At 40.8% G+C, this 20,908-nt stretch overlaps 1 protein-coding gene across 2 annotated transcripts in view; it reads right to left on the bottom strand.

Moving 5' to 3' along the window:
* LOC147142513 (contactin-4-like) overlaps positions 1–19,955 on the bottom strand; it is an 81,630-nt gene extending 61,675 nt beyond the window's left edge. For both annotated transcript variants that reach the window (XM_086040749.1, XM_086040748.1), the window contains exons 1-4: positions 19,564–19,955; positions 12,624–12,760; positions 5,083–5,215; positions 3,362–3,537 (exon numbers count right to left, since the gene is read on the bottom strand). In XM_086040749.1, coding sequence (XP_085896875.1) covers positions 3,362–3,537; positions 5,083–5,215; positions 12,624–12,678 — 364 coding nt within the window. In that variant the 5' untranslated portion in view covers positions 12,679–12,760; positions 19,564–19,955. The remainder of the gene's footprint in view (positions 1–3,361; positions 3,538–5,082; positions 5,216–12,623; positions 12,761–19,563) is intronic.
* Positions 19,956–20,908: the final 953 nt, after the last annotated feature.

Here is a 20,908-nt window from a genome sequence, read left to right on the forward strand (position 1 = left end):
GAAGAAGTCAATAAGTGCCCTCTGTATTTTCCAATTATCAGACAAGCATAAATGATGACATTAACAACAAGTGAATGATGGTCAACTCAGATTAGATTCTGAGGTTTGGCCAGTTGTAGACAAGGCCACTAATATTTCTCCAGCCATATTTGGAAGCCAGCAACCAGTCGATACAGACACTGTTGACTGTGATGGTTGGTTTGCACAATGAGAGCATGACAGTTCCATCAGTTGTTGGGCTCTGACCTTAGCAGCCTTCAGCTATAGTCAGAGGCATGGTGTACATGTATGGGCCAGTGTCATCTGTCTTCTTTATTATTCTTGGTTTAATTTAATTAACTGTGCATGACTGAAAGGAGGACATTCAAGCGGAAAATATAAAGGGCAACTGCTAATACACAACCGTGTCGTGCCATACATCCTTTATGGATATATGAGAACAAAAAACAAAAGCACTCTTTCATGGAGATGATACACGGCTCAAAATAACTTTTTTTTTTTTCTTTGAGGAGCAGTTTTAATCAGTAACTTAAGCCTGGTTCACAGTAAAATAATCGGCCCAATTTTAGAATCCACCCTCCCGACAATCGTAGGTCGGGGCCGACTCTCCAAGAATAATTTTCATCAGATGCCGTGTGTGGTGTGTTCAGTCTGATCTCGGCAGCTCGGAAGGACGTCCAACCTCAAATTGGGAATATTCAACATGTTGGATTTTTTTGGCCCGACTGCATCATGTGCGCTGTGCTCCGAGGACAAACGAGCACGCATCCAGTTGATGGTGACGTACAGCCAATCAGAAAGTGAGGTGACCGGGCGTCATAATTAACAGAGACCAAGCCCTTTGGGATATTTGACCTTGTCCCGGGTCCTACTCAGCTTCATACTGGGCGCTAAAGCCAAACTGCGGCAGGGTTTTAACTTTCTGGACCTGGATTTCTCATCTCTGATTACTCATCATGGTGCTCATCCTGCATTTCAGTCTAAAACGCTCCCACTTTCACCATGTTCTGACTTTTTTTCTTGTATTTTTTGATCATCTTGATCAAGCAAATAGCTTCACTTCTGCCTCCCGTACGTAGGTAGGACGTAAACGCCCATTTGCAGTTTTGCGAACAAATTTGGTATAAGGCGCAAAATGGATATTTTGACTTGACGTGATGGATAGAAGGCATGCGATGGTATTCTGTTCTTATCGAACAACAGCGAAATACACAACAGCCTGCTTTCTGTAAAAAGCATACTGCGAACATGCATGCCGTTTCTCTCTATTAGACATTGTGACCTTTTGCTGGGAAATTAGCTTTCTTTCTAATTTGATTTTGGTTTGACAGAAGACATACTTACTTCCCTAATAAACCCTGAGGTCATTAAAGCTGTCAGGTAAAAAACTGAGCCAATCATTTACGGCTATAAATATATACTTTCCATTCAAGCGGTGATTCCATTTATCGCTTGCAGACATTTAGGAAGGTGAGCACATTCTCTGCTGATTTGGTTGACCTGTCATTTACATTTTGATATTTCTTTGATTCTCAAAATTTAATTAAGCTATGCAGATATTTTAACTAATTCATTGCTGCCATCCAGTTCTAGATAATTATTATTATACACAGAAAAAAATGGCGTGTTGAATTTACTCAATTATATTTTGTCAAGTGTTTGCACAAAATCAAATCATCTGGATCCAGATAAATTTTTTTTAAGTTGACATATACTACTTTAAAAACGTAATTCAAATTCAACAAAACCCTTTTTCAGTGTAGGAACAAATGTGGTACAATGAAGATCCTATTTTTTTCATTTGTCTAATGAGATAAGTTTACAATAAGTGAATTTCATTTTGAAACTTAATGGGGTGTCTTGCCCTAACTTTCTAATTTCTAGCCAAACTAGTGAGAATAACAAAGTCCATTTTCTCTCTCGGTAAACCCTGTGTGTTTATGAAGAAGGAAAACAAATGTTTATTTTTTTTATAGTGTGATTTTGGACTGTAATTTTAAATTCATCATGGCATCCAGATGAGTTACTTTGAGCATTACTTGCGTATTCAGGAGAGCAAAGTGCTTTTGGAAGCACATGCTCTGCCTGCTAACACAGTCCTTTCGTTCAGGATGTGAGGCCTTTAATTAGACATCGGAGTGGTCTTAATCTTGTTGCTGGTGACTAATTGTTCCGAAAGCCATCAATGGCGTTAGGTCAAGGGGGATTTTCACAGTACAATACAGAAAAAGGTTTCATGTTTGGTAAGCCACTATGTTTTGGGAAAAGTCAGAACTATTCACTGTTAAAATCGCCTTGGCCCACCATTGGGAAGAAATGATCATCACCACAGTGTGAAATTGCTCTGCTGTTGATTGTGCAAAAGGGTAAATGCACTGTTCTGCAAAATTTATTTTTCAGCAAAAAACAATGCTAGTCCACATGCACCACGGTGCCTCCAAGGTTATTCTTTGATATTGGCCGTCTTCCAAATTGTTTGCCCTCTTCTTCTCTGTGTCACAAACTTTTGATGGATGATGCTACTCACAAGGGCTGTGGCTGTCCACCTCCTGAGGCTCGGATAACTGATGGGCGCTCCCACTCAATACTTGCTGCCCTTGATTAGTATGTCAATTGATTGTAGTCGCTGATTATGTAAAGTGGTACACCGATAACTCATATAAATGGAAAGTTGTATTTTCATATAATGGAAAGTATATTCTTGGATTGGCAGATGGGGGCAGTAAATTGAAATTTCCAAGAGGCAGTTTGAGTGTTCCATATACCGGAATATATACATTTTAATGTATTTTTTTTTGCTCCAATTAAATGTGAATGACTGGGTTAAAACCTTTAACCCAGTCATTCACATTTAGTTGGGGCTAGTGATGGCAAAATTGGCTTCATAATGGTTCATGAACCAGTTGTTGTGATTATTGAGCTTCTAGATGGCACTCTCTGTTCCACATAGGTACGACAGCCCACTGTCTTGTCATTTCCCAGCACCCCTTTATCTAAACCAACAGTACCATCTAGAGGTGTCAAAAATACAACAACTTGTTCATGAAGCACATTTGAAGCTTCATTTTCCCATCACCTTTAATTTAAAGGTATGAGAAAAGTTCTGCTCCAAATTAAGGTTTAACTCAGGGCTGCTCGAATCCAGTCCTCGAGCACCCCTATCCAGCCTGTTTTAGATGTCTCCCTCCTCCAACACACCTGACTGGGTTAACGCCAGGAAAGACAAAAAGAGGAATGCTTAAAACTATTTTTTTATGGCGAGAGAATAAAGAGCTGACAGGTTATGTTTGTCTCCTATATTGTTGGCTATATTTCTTTTTCATTGGGTGCTCAGAAATCACGGGTAACAATCGAGACTCACATGCAAATGTTAGACTGGCCTCTCGGCTGACGATGGTCCCAAAAGCATTGGAGGCGAGGCACTGATATGTTCCAGCATCTTGGTCTTTGTTCAGATGGCTGATTCTGAGGTTGCCTCCAGATAAACTGTAGTGAGATCCAGATTTCGGACTGATGTCTGTGCCATTAAGTTTCCATCTAAAAACAGAACGTAAAACAATGGATGACATCAATGTTCCCAAACGACAAAGCAACACCTGTACATTTGACTGAAACAAGAGTGTAGAGGGGCCAGCACTTGTCCCATCAATGTGTTCATCCCAATAGCCATGAATGAACTATTGTGGTGCCAAGGACCTAAATACCCATAATTGCGGGACATCAATCTTTCCTGACTGCAGTCAAACTGCATAAATTTCAGTTGTAACTCATTATGGTATCACAATTAAAACACATGCTGCCTACTCGCATTCTACCCTGGTAAAGATGGCAAGTTTTCTTATTACGGTAGTAAGGATCATCATAGAGCAGGAGTCTTCAATCCTGTTCCTCGAGGGCCGGTGTCCTGCCTGTTTTCCATCCCTCCATGCTACAGATATTCACCAAAGGTCTGCAGAAGCTGGATAACGATCCTGATCGTTTGAATCAGGTGTGTGTTGCAGCAGGGACAGATGGAAAACAGGTAGGACACTTGCCCTCGGGGAACAGGATTGAAGACCCCTGTCATAGAGTATAATTAACCATGAATTGCAACTCTATGATTTAGCAATGACCTCTGGATGTATATTTGAAGAAGCAGGTGGAAGAAATAATTTCCTTCCAGGGGTAAAAAAATGATAATATTGAATATTGGATATAGATCAGAGTGAAAACTAGAATGACTGCTTCTTTATGGACACATTTTGGATTCCTTGGATTATTTTAAATTTATTTTTGCTGTAGTATAAGGAATATTGCATGTAGATGTGTGTAACTGAAAAATAAATAAATAAATAAATAAAAGGCAGTGTGCGACTTTGTAGGTATGTGTCCCTGCATGGGGCACTGACAGGAAAAAAAAAAAGCCACTTCAGGCCCCACAATTTCGATGTCACAAATTGAAAATATAATTTCGTTGGTCCCTGTGCATATTCTGCACAAACATACCACCATAAGCCTGAGTATTTTTGTCCCCACACTCTTTTCATTTTATTCATACACATTCTTTGAATCTTATACACTATTTTGTAAATGAAATCCCAGATTCGATTCAAAGCAGTGAAGGAAAGGAGTATTTTTTTTGGCTCCTGGAACTTCAACACAGCATCTTAATAATATGTCAACCGGTGTTATTTACATTATTTAATAACTCTATTTACAGTAATTAATGCAGGGCATCAACAGCAGCTCCACTTTAAGGCACATGCTTTATGCAATCATGTAGCAGACCGTGTACACAGTGGCATAAATACAACACCATCTGGCTTATGAGGCTTTAAATGTTGGGCAGGCTGTTCACTTTGTTAAGCCCGATGCCTTAATTTGTATCACTCAAACAAAGAAAGATGACTAATATTGTTTTCTCTGAATTTCTGTTTAGAAATGTAATACAAAAGATCAGTCTTTAAAATATATTCATAGAACAGATCCAACAATTACCCATTTGTTTTTCATTTACTTTATTTATCCATCATTCAAATGTTTTAATGGCACAGCTCTCACATTGCTGCATGGCACACAAATATCATACTGCCTTCCACTTACCGATACACTGGAGGTGGGCTTGCCTGAGCTTCACAGCTGAATACCACCTCTCTGCTCTTCTCCATAGATTCCACAGGGTACACAATGCTACCAGGCTGTTTGGTAAAGAGCGGACTCTGCAGGACAGTGCTCACTGGGAGACAAAAACACACGCGCACACGCACACCACACACACGCACCCCCCCCACACACACACACACAGAAACATGTCTTATTATAAGCGGAATTGACACAACTGGTCAAAAAAAGTATTGTATTCGATATCGCACAGGTCCGTTTGAGAGGGTGCGATGCAATGACTGATTTTGTTGTCATTTTACACACACTTAAATGCTTTATTCATTTTACATGGGTGGCTTGATTGGTAGTGATTAATTAGTTTAGTTTGGAAAAATGCATCGGAGCTGTAACATTTTCAACACGTGGGTACAACCATGATGCTTCCAATGAGAGTGTGTGAACTCACCTCCGGACAAAAGACACACATTGGACAACGAGGAGGACACAAAGAAAAACAATGCCATACTGCATTGCAAACATTTGCAAGGGGTTGACCAGAAACAGCGAATAACTGCATGTTATTCCACATTTTTTTTTACAAAAAGTGTACTTAGGCAAGTTTTGTTAAGAACCTGATGTGCACAAGGACAAGCAGACGTGCGTGTGTGTGCAGTGAAAATGTCAACAATGACGAGTAGGTTACAGTTTGGAATGGGACACGCAACGCAGGTGACATTAAAAACCAACGCCGTGCTGAGTATTTTTACCAAGCCAGAGACGACGGGCTGACCTGCCCGAGGGAGGATCTGTGCTTCCTCTCAAACCTTTGTCATCCCCCGCTTGTGGGGCGTTATGTCCATAATGCGAGCGGAGTCCGCTGAGACACTGGATTAAATGAATTTGTCAGTACGGTAAATGGGCGATTTCTTTCTAAAATATCCATCCATCCATCCATTATCTGTACCGCTTATCCTCACAAGGGTCGCGGGGCGTGCTGGAGCCTATCCCAGCTGTCTTTGGGCAGTAGGCGGGGGACACCCTGAATTGGTTGCCAGCCAATCGCAGGGCACACAGAGACAAACATCCGCACTCACAATCACACCTAGGGGCAATTTAGAGTATCCAATCAACTTACCATGCATGTTTTTGGAATGTGGGAGGAAACCGGAGTACCCGGAGAAAACCCACGCAGGCACGGGGAGAACATGCAAACTCCACACAGGGAGGCCAGAGCCGGGCTCGAACCCACGACCTCTGAACTGTGAGGCGGATGTGCTAATCTTTCTAAAATATATCTTTCCAATAATAAAAAAAAAAAAAACGATTGAATACGTATCTCAATATATGTTAAGGTGGAACGATTTCATTTGGTTTGATTTGGTGCACTTTTCAATCCAAAAACGATTTTCCGATTCAAATTGTTTTTTTAACACCAAAACACACATACTCAATAGTCAGAAATTCAAAATGATATAAAAAAAACAATGTTTAACATATACAAATATGTTTTCCATCTCATTTTTCTCTAAGGGTGAGCAAAGCTTTTTGTTCCAGTTGCCTGAATAGATGTTGCAGGAAACTTTCTTCTTATCACACAAGTCTTTCAGCATGTACTAGCCTACTTGATTCTCGTGGTAGAAAGTAGGTCACAATACCCCACCCCACCAGCCCCCTCAATAGATAGAGGTACCTCAACCAGGCTTCCCAGTGGACCACACACACTTGTGACAGGCTGATTCTTTTTTTCCTCACTGTAAAAACATTGCTCATTTGCATATTCCTCAGAGGGGGAACAAAGTCAGCTCAACCCAACAGGTTAACACCATAGTGAATATATTGCTACTTATCTTGTTGTTTTTCTCTCTCAAACATTGTGAACACTGTGGAAGGGAATATTTAAAAAAAAAAAAAAAACATGCTTTGAGCTATACATCCTTCGCTTCAATAGCTTTGGGACATTCTTGCATTTAATTGAATTTTAATGCATTCCAGTCAACTTCTTTATTCATGTTGATGCACTGCGCCGTACATTTACTCTGACAGGTGCTTCATTTAACATTTGAGGCTCACCCTGATTGAACACATCCTCAGAATAAGAATGAGAATCAATTTTATTGCCATTGTCAGTGTAAGGTACATTCACAATTATTCTTTTTCCCATCCAATGGTGAAACATGAAACATACACGTTGATAACAAAATGAAATATAAATCCACAAAGAAAAAATAAAATGAACCATGTGCAATAAGCATAAACAATGTGCAATAGGCATCAGGTATAGGTGTGAAGTTCTAAGTGATACCATCTTATTTAGTGTTTAGTGTTCCTGCCAGAAGAGAGAGGGGCAAAAAGACTTAGTCCAGGGTGAGGAGGGTCAGCTGAAATCCAAACGGCACACACCCTGTTTATAAATGGCAAAAATTTCATAAATGACAGCACATAACTGGGTAAAAAACAACAACCAAAACAACAACAACAAAAGCGGTAATTTGGGTCTGGGTGGAAATGGAATAAAAATTAAAATTGAGTCAGAAAAAAAAAAGAAAAATGTGCTTTGGGTCACAAACAGTGAAAGGATTTCAGTATATTTTGAGCACATTTTATTATGTTGTGTGAGTGTATTTCAGTGTGTTGTGTGGACGCTCTCATACATGTATCCAAACACTGAAAAAAATTGTGTTGAACTGACTCAATTTTATTTCAAAACAAAATTATCTGCATCCAGATACATTTTTTTAAGTAAACTGTAATCTACTTAAAATTTGTATCTGGAAGTAAATGCATACTTTCCTTTTAAAAAAAAGTACATGGATCCATATAATTTTATTTAGTGCAACCACTAGATAAAATTGAGTAAATTAAACAAAATCTTTTTTCAGTGTACATAGTATAGTAAAATATGAGGAGTCATGTTAGGGCAGAAATAAATGATAATTTATTATTTCATCACCCTCTTAATTACAATATTTTTGAACATCACCTTGTTATTTTACATCTCCCACAAATTCCCCAGACAAGTGACAAGCAGGTATACAAGTCTGATCCCATATGATGCAACACCTCTGATGCAACACGCCTGGCACATAACAAGGAGGAGACTTCAGCACAGGTGCGCTACCAGTAAATAATGCAACAAAATCTCTTTTTTTAGGCAATGACCCCACCGGAAGAAGCAGTTGTAGTACAACACTGTAGGTATTTTCACTTGTGGTCATGTTCAGGTCTCATTAGTCTTCTGGTTGTGTTTTGCTTTTTTTCTTCCTTCATGCAGTGTTGGCCGATGTCAGGGAGCTTTGCTGACCATTCATGGTGCTGCAGGAGGTATACCTGATTCACATTGCCACCCATCAACTCCACCAGAAAAGCCTGGTGCAGACTCACCATGCTGTCGGAAAATTCCGTCAAGTTCAGTGCTGCTTTCAGGTGTCTCCATTCTAGTTTATCTCCAGTTATCTTCTTTTTTTTAAAATTGTTGTCTTTGTCCGTTTTTGCTATCTTCCTTCAGTGTGCATTGTGTCACTGTCACCAGAAGTTCCCATACCTTCTTAGTTAAACTCATTTTTAAGCTAAAACAGCAACAGTCCTATAGTTCTAGCTGTAGGTCCACTAATTATCCATCGAACACACAAAAATCAATAAATTCATGACTGACTGGCAACCCGTTCAGGATGTACCGTACCACTTATACAAAGTTAGCTGGACTCCAGTTCACCAACAAACCTCATGAGGGACGAGCGATATCGAAAGTGGATGGACACATTTATCATCCCCATCACTAAAATGTAATGACGTCATCTTAAAGTTGAGCTGAATGTGAAGCCTCTGGTCTGATTTGAAAAAGAAAAATGTAATTTATGATGCCGCCCATTACCTCCTTGACTGTTCTGTGATATTTTTTCTAACAGTCTCAGAAATGTGTTTTGTAGGTACAATCCTAGTTGATGTGCACATATTGAATATTCACATTATTCACATTCGTGTTGCAGAGAGAGAGAGGGAGCGAGAAAGAGAGCGAGGGAGCGAGAGGGGCAGCGTCACAAAACGTGCTTGAAATTTCAGACGACATACACACACATGCATGATTTGGCATGTGCTGGTTGTGCACGCGCACAACAACAAGGTATTTTTGACTGATTTGAATCCAAGCAGACATGAATAAAACATGTATCGATATGCATATGAAAGGGAAGTGTTGACAAAGCAAAACAAAGACAAACAAAGATGTAGGGCCGGTGGAAAAGCAAGAGGTGAGGTCTTTCTCTTGAACCTGCTCTGAATCTCTAACACTGCCAATTAGCCAGGGCTCGACTGGAAGGCCATCTGGGGATGTCTCTTACCCCCCCCCCCCCTCTCCCTGTCATAATTGCTTCTCCTGGGGAAGAACAGGTGAGTGCGCCTTAAGATGTCGAGACATGCTCTTCAATTTTAGGTACGAAACCTGATTGCTTACTAATGCTGCCATCAAGCAGATTTCAACCCTAATTGAATGAATTAATAGGATGTGGAAAAGTGTTTAAATGCTGTAAAGTGGAATGATGTGACTGGTGTAGTTTTATGAGCAACGTGGGCAAAATGTATCCAATAAGTCATATTTTGTCCCAATGGTGCTTTATATAAAGATCAATCGGTACTTTGCTGGTTTTTAGGACCCCATCAACAAGACTACGTCGGACTACCCTACCGCCCGATGACGCGCCACTCAGCTTATCCCCAGCAGATGTGAGGAGAACCCTGCAATGGATTAACCTCCGCAAAGCTGCATGGCCTGACATTAAACCAGGGCGCATACTGAGGTACTGTGACAGTAACAGACATTTTAAAACAACTCGCTCAAACTGTTTGTCCCAACATAGCTAAAGACTGCCTTAACCATACCTTTACCCAATACCTCCACTGCACAGACCCTCACCAGTGGGCCTAAAAGAACAACAGCGTCGCTGATGATGCCATCTCATCAGTGGTACACACAGCCCTCATCCACCTGGAAAGCAGGAACTCCTACGCTATGTTCGCCTGCTCTTTCTGGATTTTTCTCCACCTATAAAACCATCATCACGCAGAACCTCATGGCACAAAAGCTTAATATTCTTGGGCTGAGTGATTTTCTGGGGAACTGGGACCTTGACTTCCCGACCAACAGACCACAGACTGTCAGGATCCACAACACCATCTCATCCTTCATCATCCTCAGCACTGTCAACCCCAGGGCTGCGTGCCGAGCCCCCTCCTGTTCACTCTACTGACCTATGACGGTTCTGCAAAATTCTGGAGGTGTCATATAGTGATTGGGACAGATTACAAACAACTATGAGTCTGATTACAGAGAGGTTGTAGAACATCTGGTGGACTGGTGCCAAATGCTTCAATTTGAAGAAGACCAAGGAGTTGACGGTGGGCAAATGCCATCGGAGAAGCAGCAGTGTTAAAGAACTCCTTTTAGATTCCCATCCCGACCTGTTTATTTTATATTTGCACTTAATGGGACAGATGGGCCAGTTTGTAGGTGTTACTGTTCAAAGCCTGGAAGGGCTTGGGGCCATGGGCTCTGCCCGACTGGCGACTGTCAGGTGGCGTGACACTTGCAGGCTCACTACGGGCTGCTCACCCAGTGGAATGACAGAGGTCAATGTTCATCCTGTCACTGTAAGATGGCCTGAAGAGCTCAGGGCACCGCCATGAGAAGAGACCTTGACATATCAAGCCATCTGACATGCACATCGACCTAAGAAATGCCCTTCATGGCTAGTGAGCACGATGATGCAGATACATCATGAGTGCATCATTTTTTTTATGGCACTACTTGCAAAATTCAGCAGTATTGCTGTTGTGTCAGGCTACACACAATTACTGTACAGTATATCCATAATAACAAGAGAATCATTATCGTTATTTAAATTAACTTTTTAAATCTAAAATCTGTGAAAATGTTTCCTCCATATCTTTGAATGCATTCGCTGTTCTACAATACACTGCATTTCTTTTTTCTGATTTGTTGCTATTGCTACATTTGGAGGAGGTTGCAGGTGTCCAAGAGTAAACAACTAAAGAAATCAAATAATATTATAAAAATAATATTACATTCACACGAAAATGGCAAACAATCAGTTAAATTTAATTTGATATGCGTGCAAAAAAACAAAGCACAAGAAGGCGGTTAGGTTTGTATCTCATTGTTGGTTAGCTAGTTAGTTCGCAGCTTGAAAAGAACAAAAAAAAACAACTACCGGTATATGACCTATTACTAATTTCCACAAAAGTTGTCGAGGCACATTTTCTAGAACAATCAGGAAAGAAAAAAAACATCAGACAGATGTATTTAGGATTGTAAGCCTCAGAGGTTGAATCTAATAATTCTAATCATGGATTTAGCTACTCTCCTTCGACACATGGAACTATGCCAAATGCTCATACTGTCTGATGACAGTCTGCTCTCAATACATTGTAATGATACAATAACCAAAAACTGGCTACAATAGCTTCAACACAGTATTAACAATAAGTGAATACAAAAAGTCTACACACCCCTTTTCAAAAGGCAGGTGTTAGATGTAAAAAATGAAACCAAGACAAATGATTTCAAAACGTTTTCAACCATTGTGTCCTCTAACCTGTACAACCCAAGAGATTATCTGTGCCTGTAATGTTGGAAGATTTTAGATAAGGAAGATATTAACAAATGTATGTTTTAAAATAAAGGTAAAATGCTTTTCTAATAAATGCCCATAGCATTTCACAAATAAAATATGAAAACCAAACCAAACGCAGTTACACAATATTGGTATTCCAGGATATTTTAAAGTGTATGAGATTTTGCATGAAATCTCTGCCATGAAATCAAAAGTTTGTCCTCTTTTCCTATTTGTGATGACAGTAGGTTTGCAGTGGTCCCCACATTTCCCTGCTAAGGGCAGATTGTGACTCACTCAGCGTGTCCAGGTTTGGAGTGACACATGGCTAAACGGCTGCACAATTTCCCCAGCTACAGTATACAGTTTGTCTTTCTCATCATTAGTCCTCTCCCAGCCAGTGTTTAAATCTTCTATGCTGCTCACTGAGCCATTTCCAGGAAATCTTGGTCCAATTAAATGTTGGGCAAGATATCGTAATTGAGTCAAGGAGCAATATCCATTCCTTTTCTTCCCTACCACATATCATATACGGTACAAGATCCTAATCAGCTTCTGAATATTCAATTTAAGCTTTACAATATTCCATGAATATTGCCATGTGTCATCTTGTGTTTGTTTTCCATCAAGGGTCCCAGGGCAAGTTCATGGTTGAGTTGTATGTGGTTGTGTTAAAAAAAAAAAAAAAAAAAAAATATATATATATATATATATATATATATGTATTTGTGTATTGGGATCCGTATCGAATTGGGACGTAAGCTTATCATCACAGCCCTATTAGTTAGTTAGTTTCCTAATCTTAGTGGATGGCAGCTTAAATCCTGTCAGCTGCCCCAAATACATGAAAACATGACTCGCAATTCACAAAGGCAGCTTTGGCATGCATCAAAAGTTGTTAATGAGATACTTTACCTGCAAGGCACCCCATGAGTGACTGAAGCACCAGGTGTTTCCATAGTAACATCATCTTCAATTTTAAAGGGTCAAGGTAGTCTCACATCCAGTCACAAATGTATGGAATCCAATCAGCACGTTGCTGCAGTGTCACTCTACGGGCAAAACAGAAAAGTGTTGTAAGATGATAATATATAATATCTTGCATCTATCAAACAACCACAAAGTGTGGCTGCTTGGCTGCTTATATTGTTTTTTCATGGTTATCCCCCCCCCCGATATGATTCACCATGGAAAACAAACACACTGTGCGAGATAAAAAAAAACAAAAAAACACTGTAAAGCTCAGAGTAAAAGTACCAGAAATTATTTGAATGTGCCATTAATCATTAATTACGTATCCTGCATCTTGCAGCTCAGACCTCCATCCACCTCTCGAAAAGATGCATTTTATCTTCATACATCATTAAAAGGCTTGTCAGAGTCCGTCTTTGGTACATCAATGGTGCAGGGCTGGGACTTACTCCTAGAAAGCATTTTTACGCATATTAAAGTGTGTCTGATAAAAGCACCAAGTTCTAGGCCAAGCATAATAATGACTCTTTAGTAAGTGAACAAAAACCCTTTAACATTCCGAGCTGACGTTAATTTTATTCATTAGGTCAGTTCAAAACATTTAGCGAAATGTTCATGATGTGATGGGAATAACAAATAAAACCTAGGGCAATGCTTGTACGTTCATACAGGCAACATTCAGGCAAAATTCAATTGGAAATTTCACGTTGGACGAGTTCAACAAGACATTTTCATTTTCCTCATCCCTTAATCTTCTGCAGAAGATACATTCACTCGCAACCACTCTCTATCCTCTATTTCAAGAACAAGCATGATGGAAATGCGGTTGCTTTTTCCAAACTCCAGGCAGTATACAGTTGGTAGTACACTGAGACTGTGTGCAAGTGCTTCTATCCAATATGTCTTAACAATTTCTCAAGAAAGAGCAGCATCTCAAATGTTCCATGGCAAATGGTAATCACACGCAAACAACAAAATATGAGCCCCTTTTCTCGAATTTAGAAACAATCTACTCTATTTTGCTAAGCTTGCCTAAAGACTGAATATACTGTACGGATTTCTTTATGTAATGGCTGGAGCAGCTGATACTAAAACTGCAAAGAACATCAGTTTTTTGCTATAAGGTGTTTATTTGTAGTCTTCTATATTCTTAAATGTAGTCTATTAAATGCTAATGTAAAACTAGAACTTTAAACACATGTCTGCTCTGTTTTGTCAAGATAAAAATCATTAAACTGACTTACAATTGATGCCTTTGTTTCACATTCACAACAGCATTCAGTAAAACAATTTATTTATTCATGTTCAATTACCTACACTGCTATTCAGTCTCATTATTTTGTGTTCTACTACGGTCCACTTTGCTTCTCCAAATCCATAATTTACAAATTGCAGCACAAAAAAAAGGCTTTTTAAAAATGTTATTCTGTTGGATTAAATTCTAGTGGCACCACGTGTATTTTGTCCGGTTAGAACAGAACGAAAGTATCTTGAGGTCTTGTTCACGAGTGAGAGATCGGTGCAGCATCTGCAGTGATGCGGACTCTGCATCAGTCTGTCATGCTGAAGAAGGAGCTGGGCCAAAAGGCGAAGCTCTCGATTTACTGGTTGATCTACGTTCTCACACTCACCTGCGGTCACGAGCTGTGGGTCGTGACCGAATGAACAAGATCACAGATACAAGAGGCCGAAATGAGTTTCCTCCGCCGGGTGTCTGGGCTCTCGCTTAGAGATAAGGTGAGAAGCTCATAGGGGCTCAGAGTAGAGCCGCGGCTCCTCCGCATTGAGAGGTGGCTCGGGCATGTAATTAGGATGCCTCCTGGATGCCTCCCAGGTGAGGTGTTCTGGACAGGTCACACAGGGAAGAGGCCCTGGAGACAACCCAGGACATGATGCAGAGACTATTTCACCTGGCTGGCCTGGGAACGCCTTCGGATCCCTTCAGAAAAACTGGTTGTGAGATGGAAGTCTGGGCTTCCCTGCTAAAGTTGCTGCCCCCATGACCCTACTCGGAAAAGCTGAAGATGTGTGTGGGTGTGTATGTATATACATATATACTCATTTTAAAGTGGAAATTCAATGTATGCTCTACTGTATATATTTTAGTTGCATCCCACACAGAAAAGTAGACCACATACAGACATGCAGGCATGCAAGCAGAGATGTCAGAATGATGTGGTACACAAACAATGTTTCAACCTTCAACCTGGACTTGAGTGAGATTCAGTGGCTTGGTCAACAGTAGTCGAGATGTAGACGAGCATCTCTCCAACAGTAAGGTGCTATTGATTTTTGTCTGCACTCGAACCCTTATCCTTCAAATCCAAAGCACTACACACTTGAACTACTGCTGACCCTGTTTTTTTTTTGTGAGGAAAGTGATGTTAAACGGAGCTGTAAACAGACATAAGGTTGCTACATGCAACATACTGTATCTTTCCATTGCTAAACTGGCACTGCATTTTCATCCACAAATCAACCTTGACTTCTGATGGCGGTAAGAAGTTCCAAATCTCAAATACATATATAGCAGCGCTAACACAGATTAGCATCAAATAACAATATTATCTTTTAGTCACTTGCAGATGCACAAATCTTTGACAAAGTGCATGGCCAGCCATCACCCCTGTGGGAGGGCAACAGCCCACAACTGGTGCACAGGGGCCATGCCGTGAGAAACTACCCACCTCCCATCCTATAACTATGATTATTAGGTCCCCCATAGGTAACCATTCTCCCTGTGCCTCGCTTGGACCTCAGAGTAGTGCATTAAAATTGGAGGGCTGTAAGGCTACAGGGCAGCGTTGACCTGAAGCCTGCACCTCAAAGTGAACTACACAGCGCCCCAAAGCATGTACAGTGTATAAGTGTAGTGCATTAAAAAGAGTGGGAGATAGGTGGCGTAAACCAGAAGGAAACAGGAAGGCAAAGCCCAATTGGCCTCGTGTCCTCTTAGGTCCACCCCTTAATGAGCATGTGTAATGCATTAAAACTGCAGGACAGGCAGGACAGAAGAGCAGAGCAGCTGGACCAGGTAACAGAACAATCGCGTTGAAATGCATGCTTGAAAGCCGGGCTTGTCATTGGCCCAGCAGTATGTGGGGCAGGATGAGGGCTGGCGCACTGCTTCAAACAGATCCGACCCTAAAGTGACCCAATTTCACCATGGCAAGGAATATGCTGTTTATGATTCTTCTTCTTTGGGGTATTTGGACAAAAGCATCTCACACGACACCTCGGAAGATTTCTGAATTGTGGAAAAAGTTGCATTATACTGTATATCTCCTTTTAAGAGTCATTTACTTTGAATAAAAATATATATATTTTTTATATTTTGTTGGCTGGTGACACTACAAATGGCATCAAGCGAAATCCTGATAAATCACATTTTAAGTAAATGAGGTGCTTGTAGATGATGTGGGGAAGAGAAAATCGATATTGTTCTCTTGTCAGAGCAGTGGAAAAAATGGAGAAAATGTGGTGACTGGTAAGATCTGAGGTCTCGAAAAAAAAAAAAAGATCATTGGTGGGGGCCCTTCTTATAGCAATATATGTGCAGTCACCACTGCAGATAATTATTTGTAAAAAGTTTCAAGATTTCAAATTGACAGCCAAAGGTTTCAGGTTCGAATATGTATTAGCTAAGTGGTTTCAATGAGGAGTTCCCATGTTCTCACTGTGGTACATTTTTTCCCCCACGTCCCCAGACTTGTTAGATTGAATCTCAGTCTGAAGAGTTGTTTGCTGCATATTCTTTGTTGTTAAACTGCCATACATTCTTCAAATCTTTCAGTCCCGAAAAAACTAAACTGGTTGAGACGAGTCAGTGTTATTGACCCTGCCCCAAACTCTGCTGACTAAATGTGGACAACCACCCCTTGCATACACTAAACGGTCATTTCCAGAATTTGATATTTTTTTGGGCCCATGTTAATTCCTCAAGTACTGTGACCAACACACATTTGAATACAATCTAATACTACTCTGACCACGGTATAAAACACTGATTTTTTTTTTTTGTTCTGGTAGTGCGGGGGTGGACTACTACGAATCTCTGTGGTGTAATTCATAGGAATCCGTTGGGTGTATCCTATGGTGGAAACAATAAAATTCTGCAACCAAGCCTGACCTGGCTGTACTTATAATCTGTGACTCACATACAGTAAAACATGTAGGTCAGGTATTTCCATATTCTAGGGAAATCATCCGGTTTTTCGTAGTTGAAGGTGAGTCCATCTACTGCTACTACTCTATGTTTCTGTGTTCCAGTCCCCAGAGTCATAGCTGCAGTTCTTCACATCTTCAGAGCGTAGGCTTCATCAATCCAAGTCGTATTACGTACTTACTCCTCGTATGCAGTGTGGCATTCCCAGTCTCAAATTGACTCCAGTGGCGCATCTGCCGAGCCGCTAGTATTCTTACAACAATGCCACGTCCAAAGCTACTCATTAATCACAAATATGAAGTTATTTCTTGAGATGCCACCCACCAGCCCCCTCCTCAACACACACAATCCACCTAGAGTCTTCTACTTTGGAGTCTCCAGTCCTGCTCCTATTCAGTACTGCAGGCTCTTTTTAAGAGCCCTTGTTTGAATTTGAAGGTCACTGAACCTTGTTACATCAACTGGAACTTCATAGCACTTCAATATTTGGTTTCTGGGTATGTAGCGGTTTACATACTTAATGGAGTCTGCCTTCACATGGCTTCACGTTTCCATACCTTCACCGTTATAAAACAAACAAAAAAAAAATCTCAATTTATGCCTTTGTAAAGTGTGTATCTGATTGAGTTTGGAAAAAATAGTTTTTAGGAGGCAAAATTGACTGCCTTCAGAAAGGAAAAGCATGTTAGCAGTTCCCAAACAAGAAAGGTAATTTATTCTATTCTTTGGAGTCATTTGTCTTTTAACCTTGATTAAGGCGAAGATAATAAACACGCCTGTGGAGTTCCAGTGTTATCTATTGCTTTTACCGCATTAAAAGGGGGAGTCAAACTTCCTCAATAATTACTGAGCGTCCCTGATCCAAAATCAACAGAAGACAAAATCAAGTGACGTATAGTACATCAACAGAAGCAATAATGAGAAATATCTTATGATATTTTGTCTATTTTTATGTGGAATGAAAATGTTTGCAGACCTTATACTAGTCAAATTAATAATGCAGCAGTCCCAGAGCCCAAATCCCCTCTCTGAAGCTGGTTGCTGTGGGATTCATATAAAGCACTCAATTAAAGCCATTCACAAGGACATACAGTGTGCAACAACGTTTGAATAAAAAAAAAGAAAAAAAAGAAAAAAAAGCACATTTTAGGCTCAGACAGTCTGTGTGGACTCGAAAAGCTGCAATGCTTTGTAACCAAATGCCTGCAAGTCAGTGAGCATCTTAAGGCAATGGTATTGTACTAATATGATTACTTTACAAATGGGGCATTTACGGAGCCAATGGGACTTGGTAAATGGAGAGAAAATTGTCCTTACTCAATGAGTACACTTTAATCTTTTTCTTCTCACAGCAGATAAATAGTACAACGAAATTCACACAGGGAAGCTGTGCTTTATGCTAAACAAATAATAAAAAAAAAACATCATTGAAACAGGAGTTCAGAATTGTCTGAGATTTCCCCATTCCATAAAAAAAAAAACTTCACAGAGTAATAATCCACTAATCCCCATCCATCCATTTTCTTTGCTGTTACTCCTTTTTAGGGTCATAACCGAGCTGGAGCTGCACCCCAGCTCACTTTGCCTTAAAGGCGTGGCACAACCTGGACTGGTGGCTAGCCAATCACAGAGCACATTAAAAAAAACAAAAAAACATTCACACCCATATTACAGTCCATTAATTTAAATTGAACAAAATCAGTCAAATGCTTAATACCACAATGTCTTTTAACTTTGAAAACATCAGCAATAACTTCTGTTTTATCACCTGATGTTACATAATTTTTTTTGTTATGCTCAAAGTGTATAATTCTAAGACAAGGTTATTTGTTTGTATTCTAATTCAGTGAGTCGACGCAACAGATTGCGCTGTTACTGCAGTTTGTCTGCAGCCATGACTCCTTCAGACTCTTAAATGAACAATGTAGGCTCATTATCACAATACTGGTATGTGCCACATGGTCTGACAGGGTTGGTGTCACAGACACGTTTTCTTTGACTGTGCAAGATCATCCAAAGCGTGATTCTCTAGACAGGAGTTTTTATCAGTGAAAATTTTAAAATGAATTGCTAGACTTCACTGCAACTGTTTTCCTGGCTCCAAAAATGTGCTTCTGTTTATACAAACTGTAAGAGTCAAGTGTTAAGGTTCCAAAATCCGTATCTTTAAAACAATGTACTGTTCCCAACCACACCCCCCAAATTGCACGTTCTAATCCATTCAATATAAAATATACGAGGGTGGGTTAACCCTCCACTTTTCAGGGATGGGTGGCATCTGAACTCACACCCCACAGGATTGATATCAGGGCTCAAATTCGCTCCTGTGTAATCCTGGACTACTGGTTGCAGTAGGTGGTCAACAGCGGCGGGAATACAATCTGAGAAAATTGCATGGGATTATGATAGAGAGGGTCTACTGTCAGGGATTACTAAACATCTGCACTGGACGCAGATTACCCCCCCCCCCCCACACACACACACACACCCCTCCCCGCCTTAACTTCCATCATTACCATGTCTGAATAAAGTGGATGGTCATATATCAGATCAGCAGCAAGTGGAATTCAGACAAGGCAATCGTTTCTGCAACCTCCCAAAAGAGTTCTACCTCTCTTATTTAACATATTTTTACTTCAAATGACACCATAACGAAATGAAGTTGATGGCGACGCGAATATGACGAATATTCCCCCCCAAAAATAATGTCTCACCAACCTGTTTTGTGTTAATTTCTCGCAGCCTCTAATTAATCCGTATTTGGTGATTTGGGCATCGCTGCCGTGCGCCACAATGATCCGTGACTTGTGCGCCGATCCTCTTTCTTCTTCTGCGTGTGTGCTACATTTGACGGGCGGTGCGGCTCTGTGTGACAGCACTACTGCGTGTCTCCATCCCACAGCCTCCCTCTCCGTCAGTATCCCCGAGTGTTCTCGCAGCCTGGAAAAGTGAAGTGTCGCTTGTCCTCACTGCTCAGTGCGCCGAGGGGACGACCTCGCTCCTACGGTGAGGTAGCAGGAGCGGAGCGGGGCGCGCGATGGCGGCCGGTGGGCTAAGAAAAAAAAAAGAGAGAGCCCTGTCTTTTGAGTCTCCCCGGACCAGCCTCTCAATGTGCCGGCCATCCAAGCGGAACAGACTCCCTTCCCTCCTCCTCACACGCCTCCCATACTCCCCTCCCCCTGTTGATGCTGGATGCAGCGCGTGGTGCTCGTGGACCACTTTCGGGCTTCCTGACAATTGTCGGTGGCGTTTATAAAGAGGGGAAAAAGTGAGGCACAAACCAATTAGGTAGCGGGTATATGCACTAGTCTCTCTTGCTTTCTGGGTTCATTTGAACGGGTCAACAAAATTCACTGCGCATTGTTCTGAAAAAAAAAAAAAAAAAGATCACCCATGTTATGCTGTTGAAATGGTCAAACTTTACTTTCAAATAGAATAACAGTCTTTTGAACTGCAATTCTAAATACACTCAATTGTGTATTCTTTGTCTTGAGTGCTGGCCGTTTTTTTAATATATACAAACGGAGAAATTTGCAACTTTAAAGTACCATATGTCAAACTCAATGCTCGGGGCCCAGATCATGCCAAATCAGCCTGACATGTATAATACTAAGTGATTCACACGAGAGATGGGTATTCTGTCCCAGGGACGGAAAAGTCGGTCAGTCCATCAGTCCTGGACGGATTCCCATTTTGGGGACGGAGGACAAGAACTTTTTTAAAAAGGACAGATTAAGCAAGGATGGGCGTGAGTTTTTGTTCATCCCTGTAACCAGGTCAAGTACCGACTGACGTGTTGTGTTGGGTTCTTTAAAAAAGAAAGACCACTATTCTCTTCTGCGATACCACTGTGCCGCGTTTATTAGCTGCCTGCACAACACTGTAGTCCTTTTTTTTCTTTTTCCTATGACTTCCCTGCAGTAACGTTGTACTCACAGGCATAGTCTGCCCTCTAGTGGTTCAACACAACAATCCATGGTATTACGCCACAGGACGCCCATTTCACTGACGAGGAAACATGTGCAATTTTGTTTTCCTGTTGTTGTTGTTGCTAACTGTAAAC

The sequence above is a fragment of the Filicampus tigris genome, chromosome 9 (genome assembly GCF_054856515.1).
Source record: "Filicampus tigris isolate MCC_2025a chromosome 9, RoL_Ftig_1.0, whole genome shotgun sequence".
NCBI lineage: Eukaryota > Metazoa > Chordata > Actinopteri > Syngnathiformes > Syngnathidae > Filicampus > Filicampus tigris.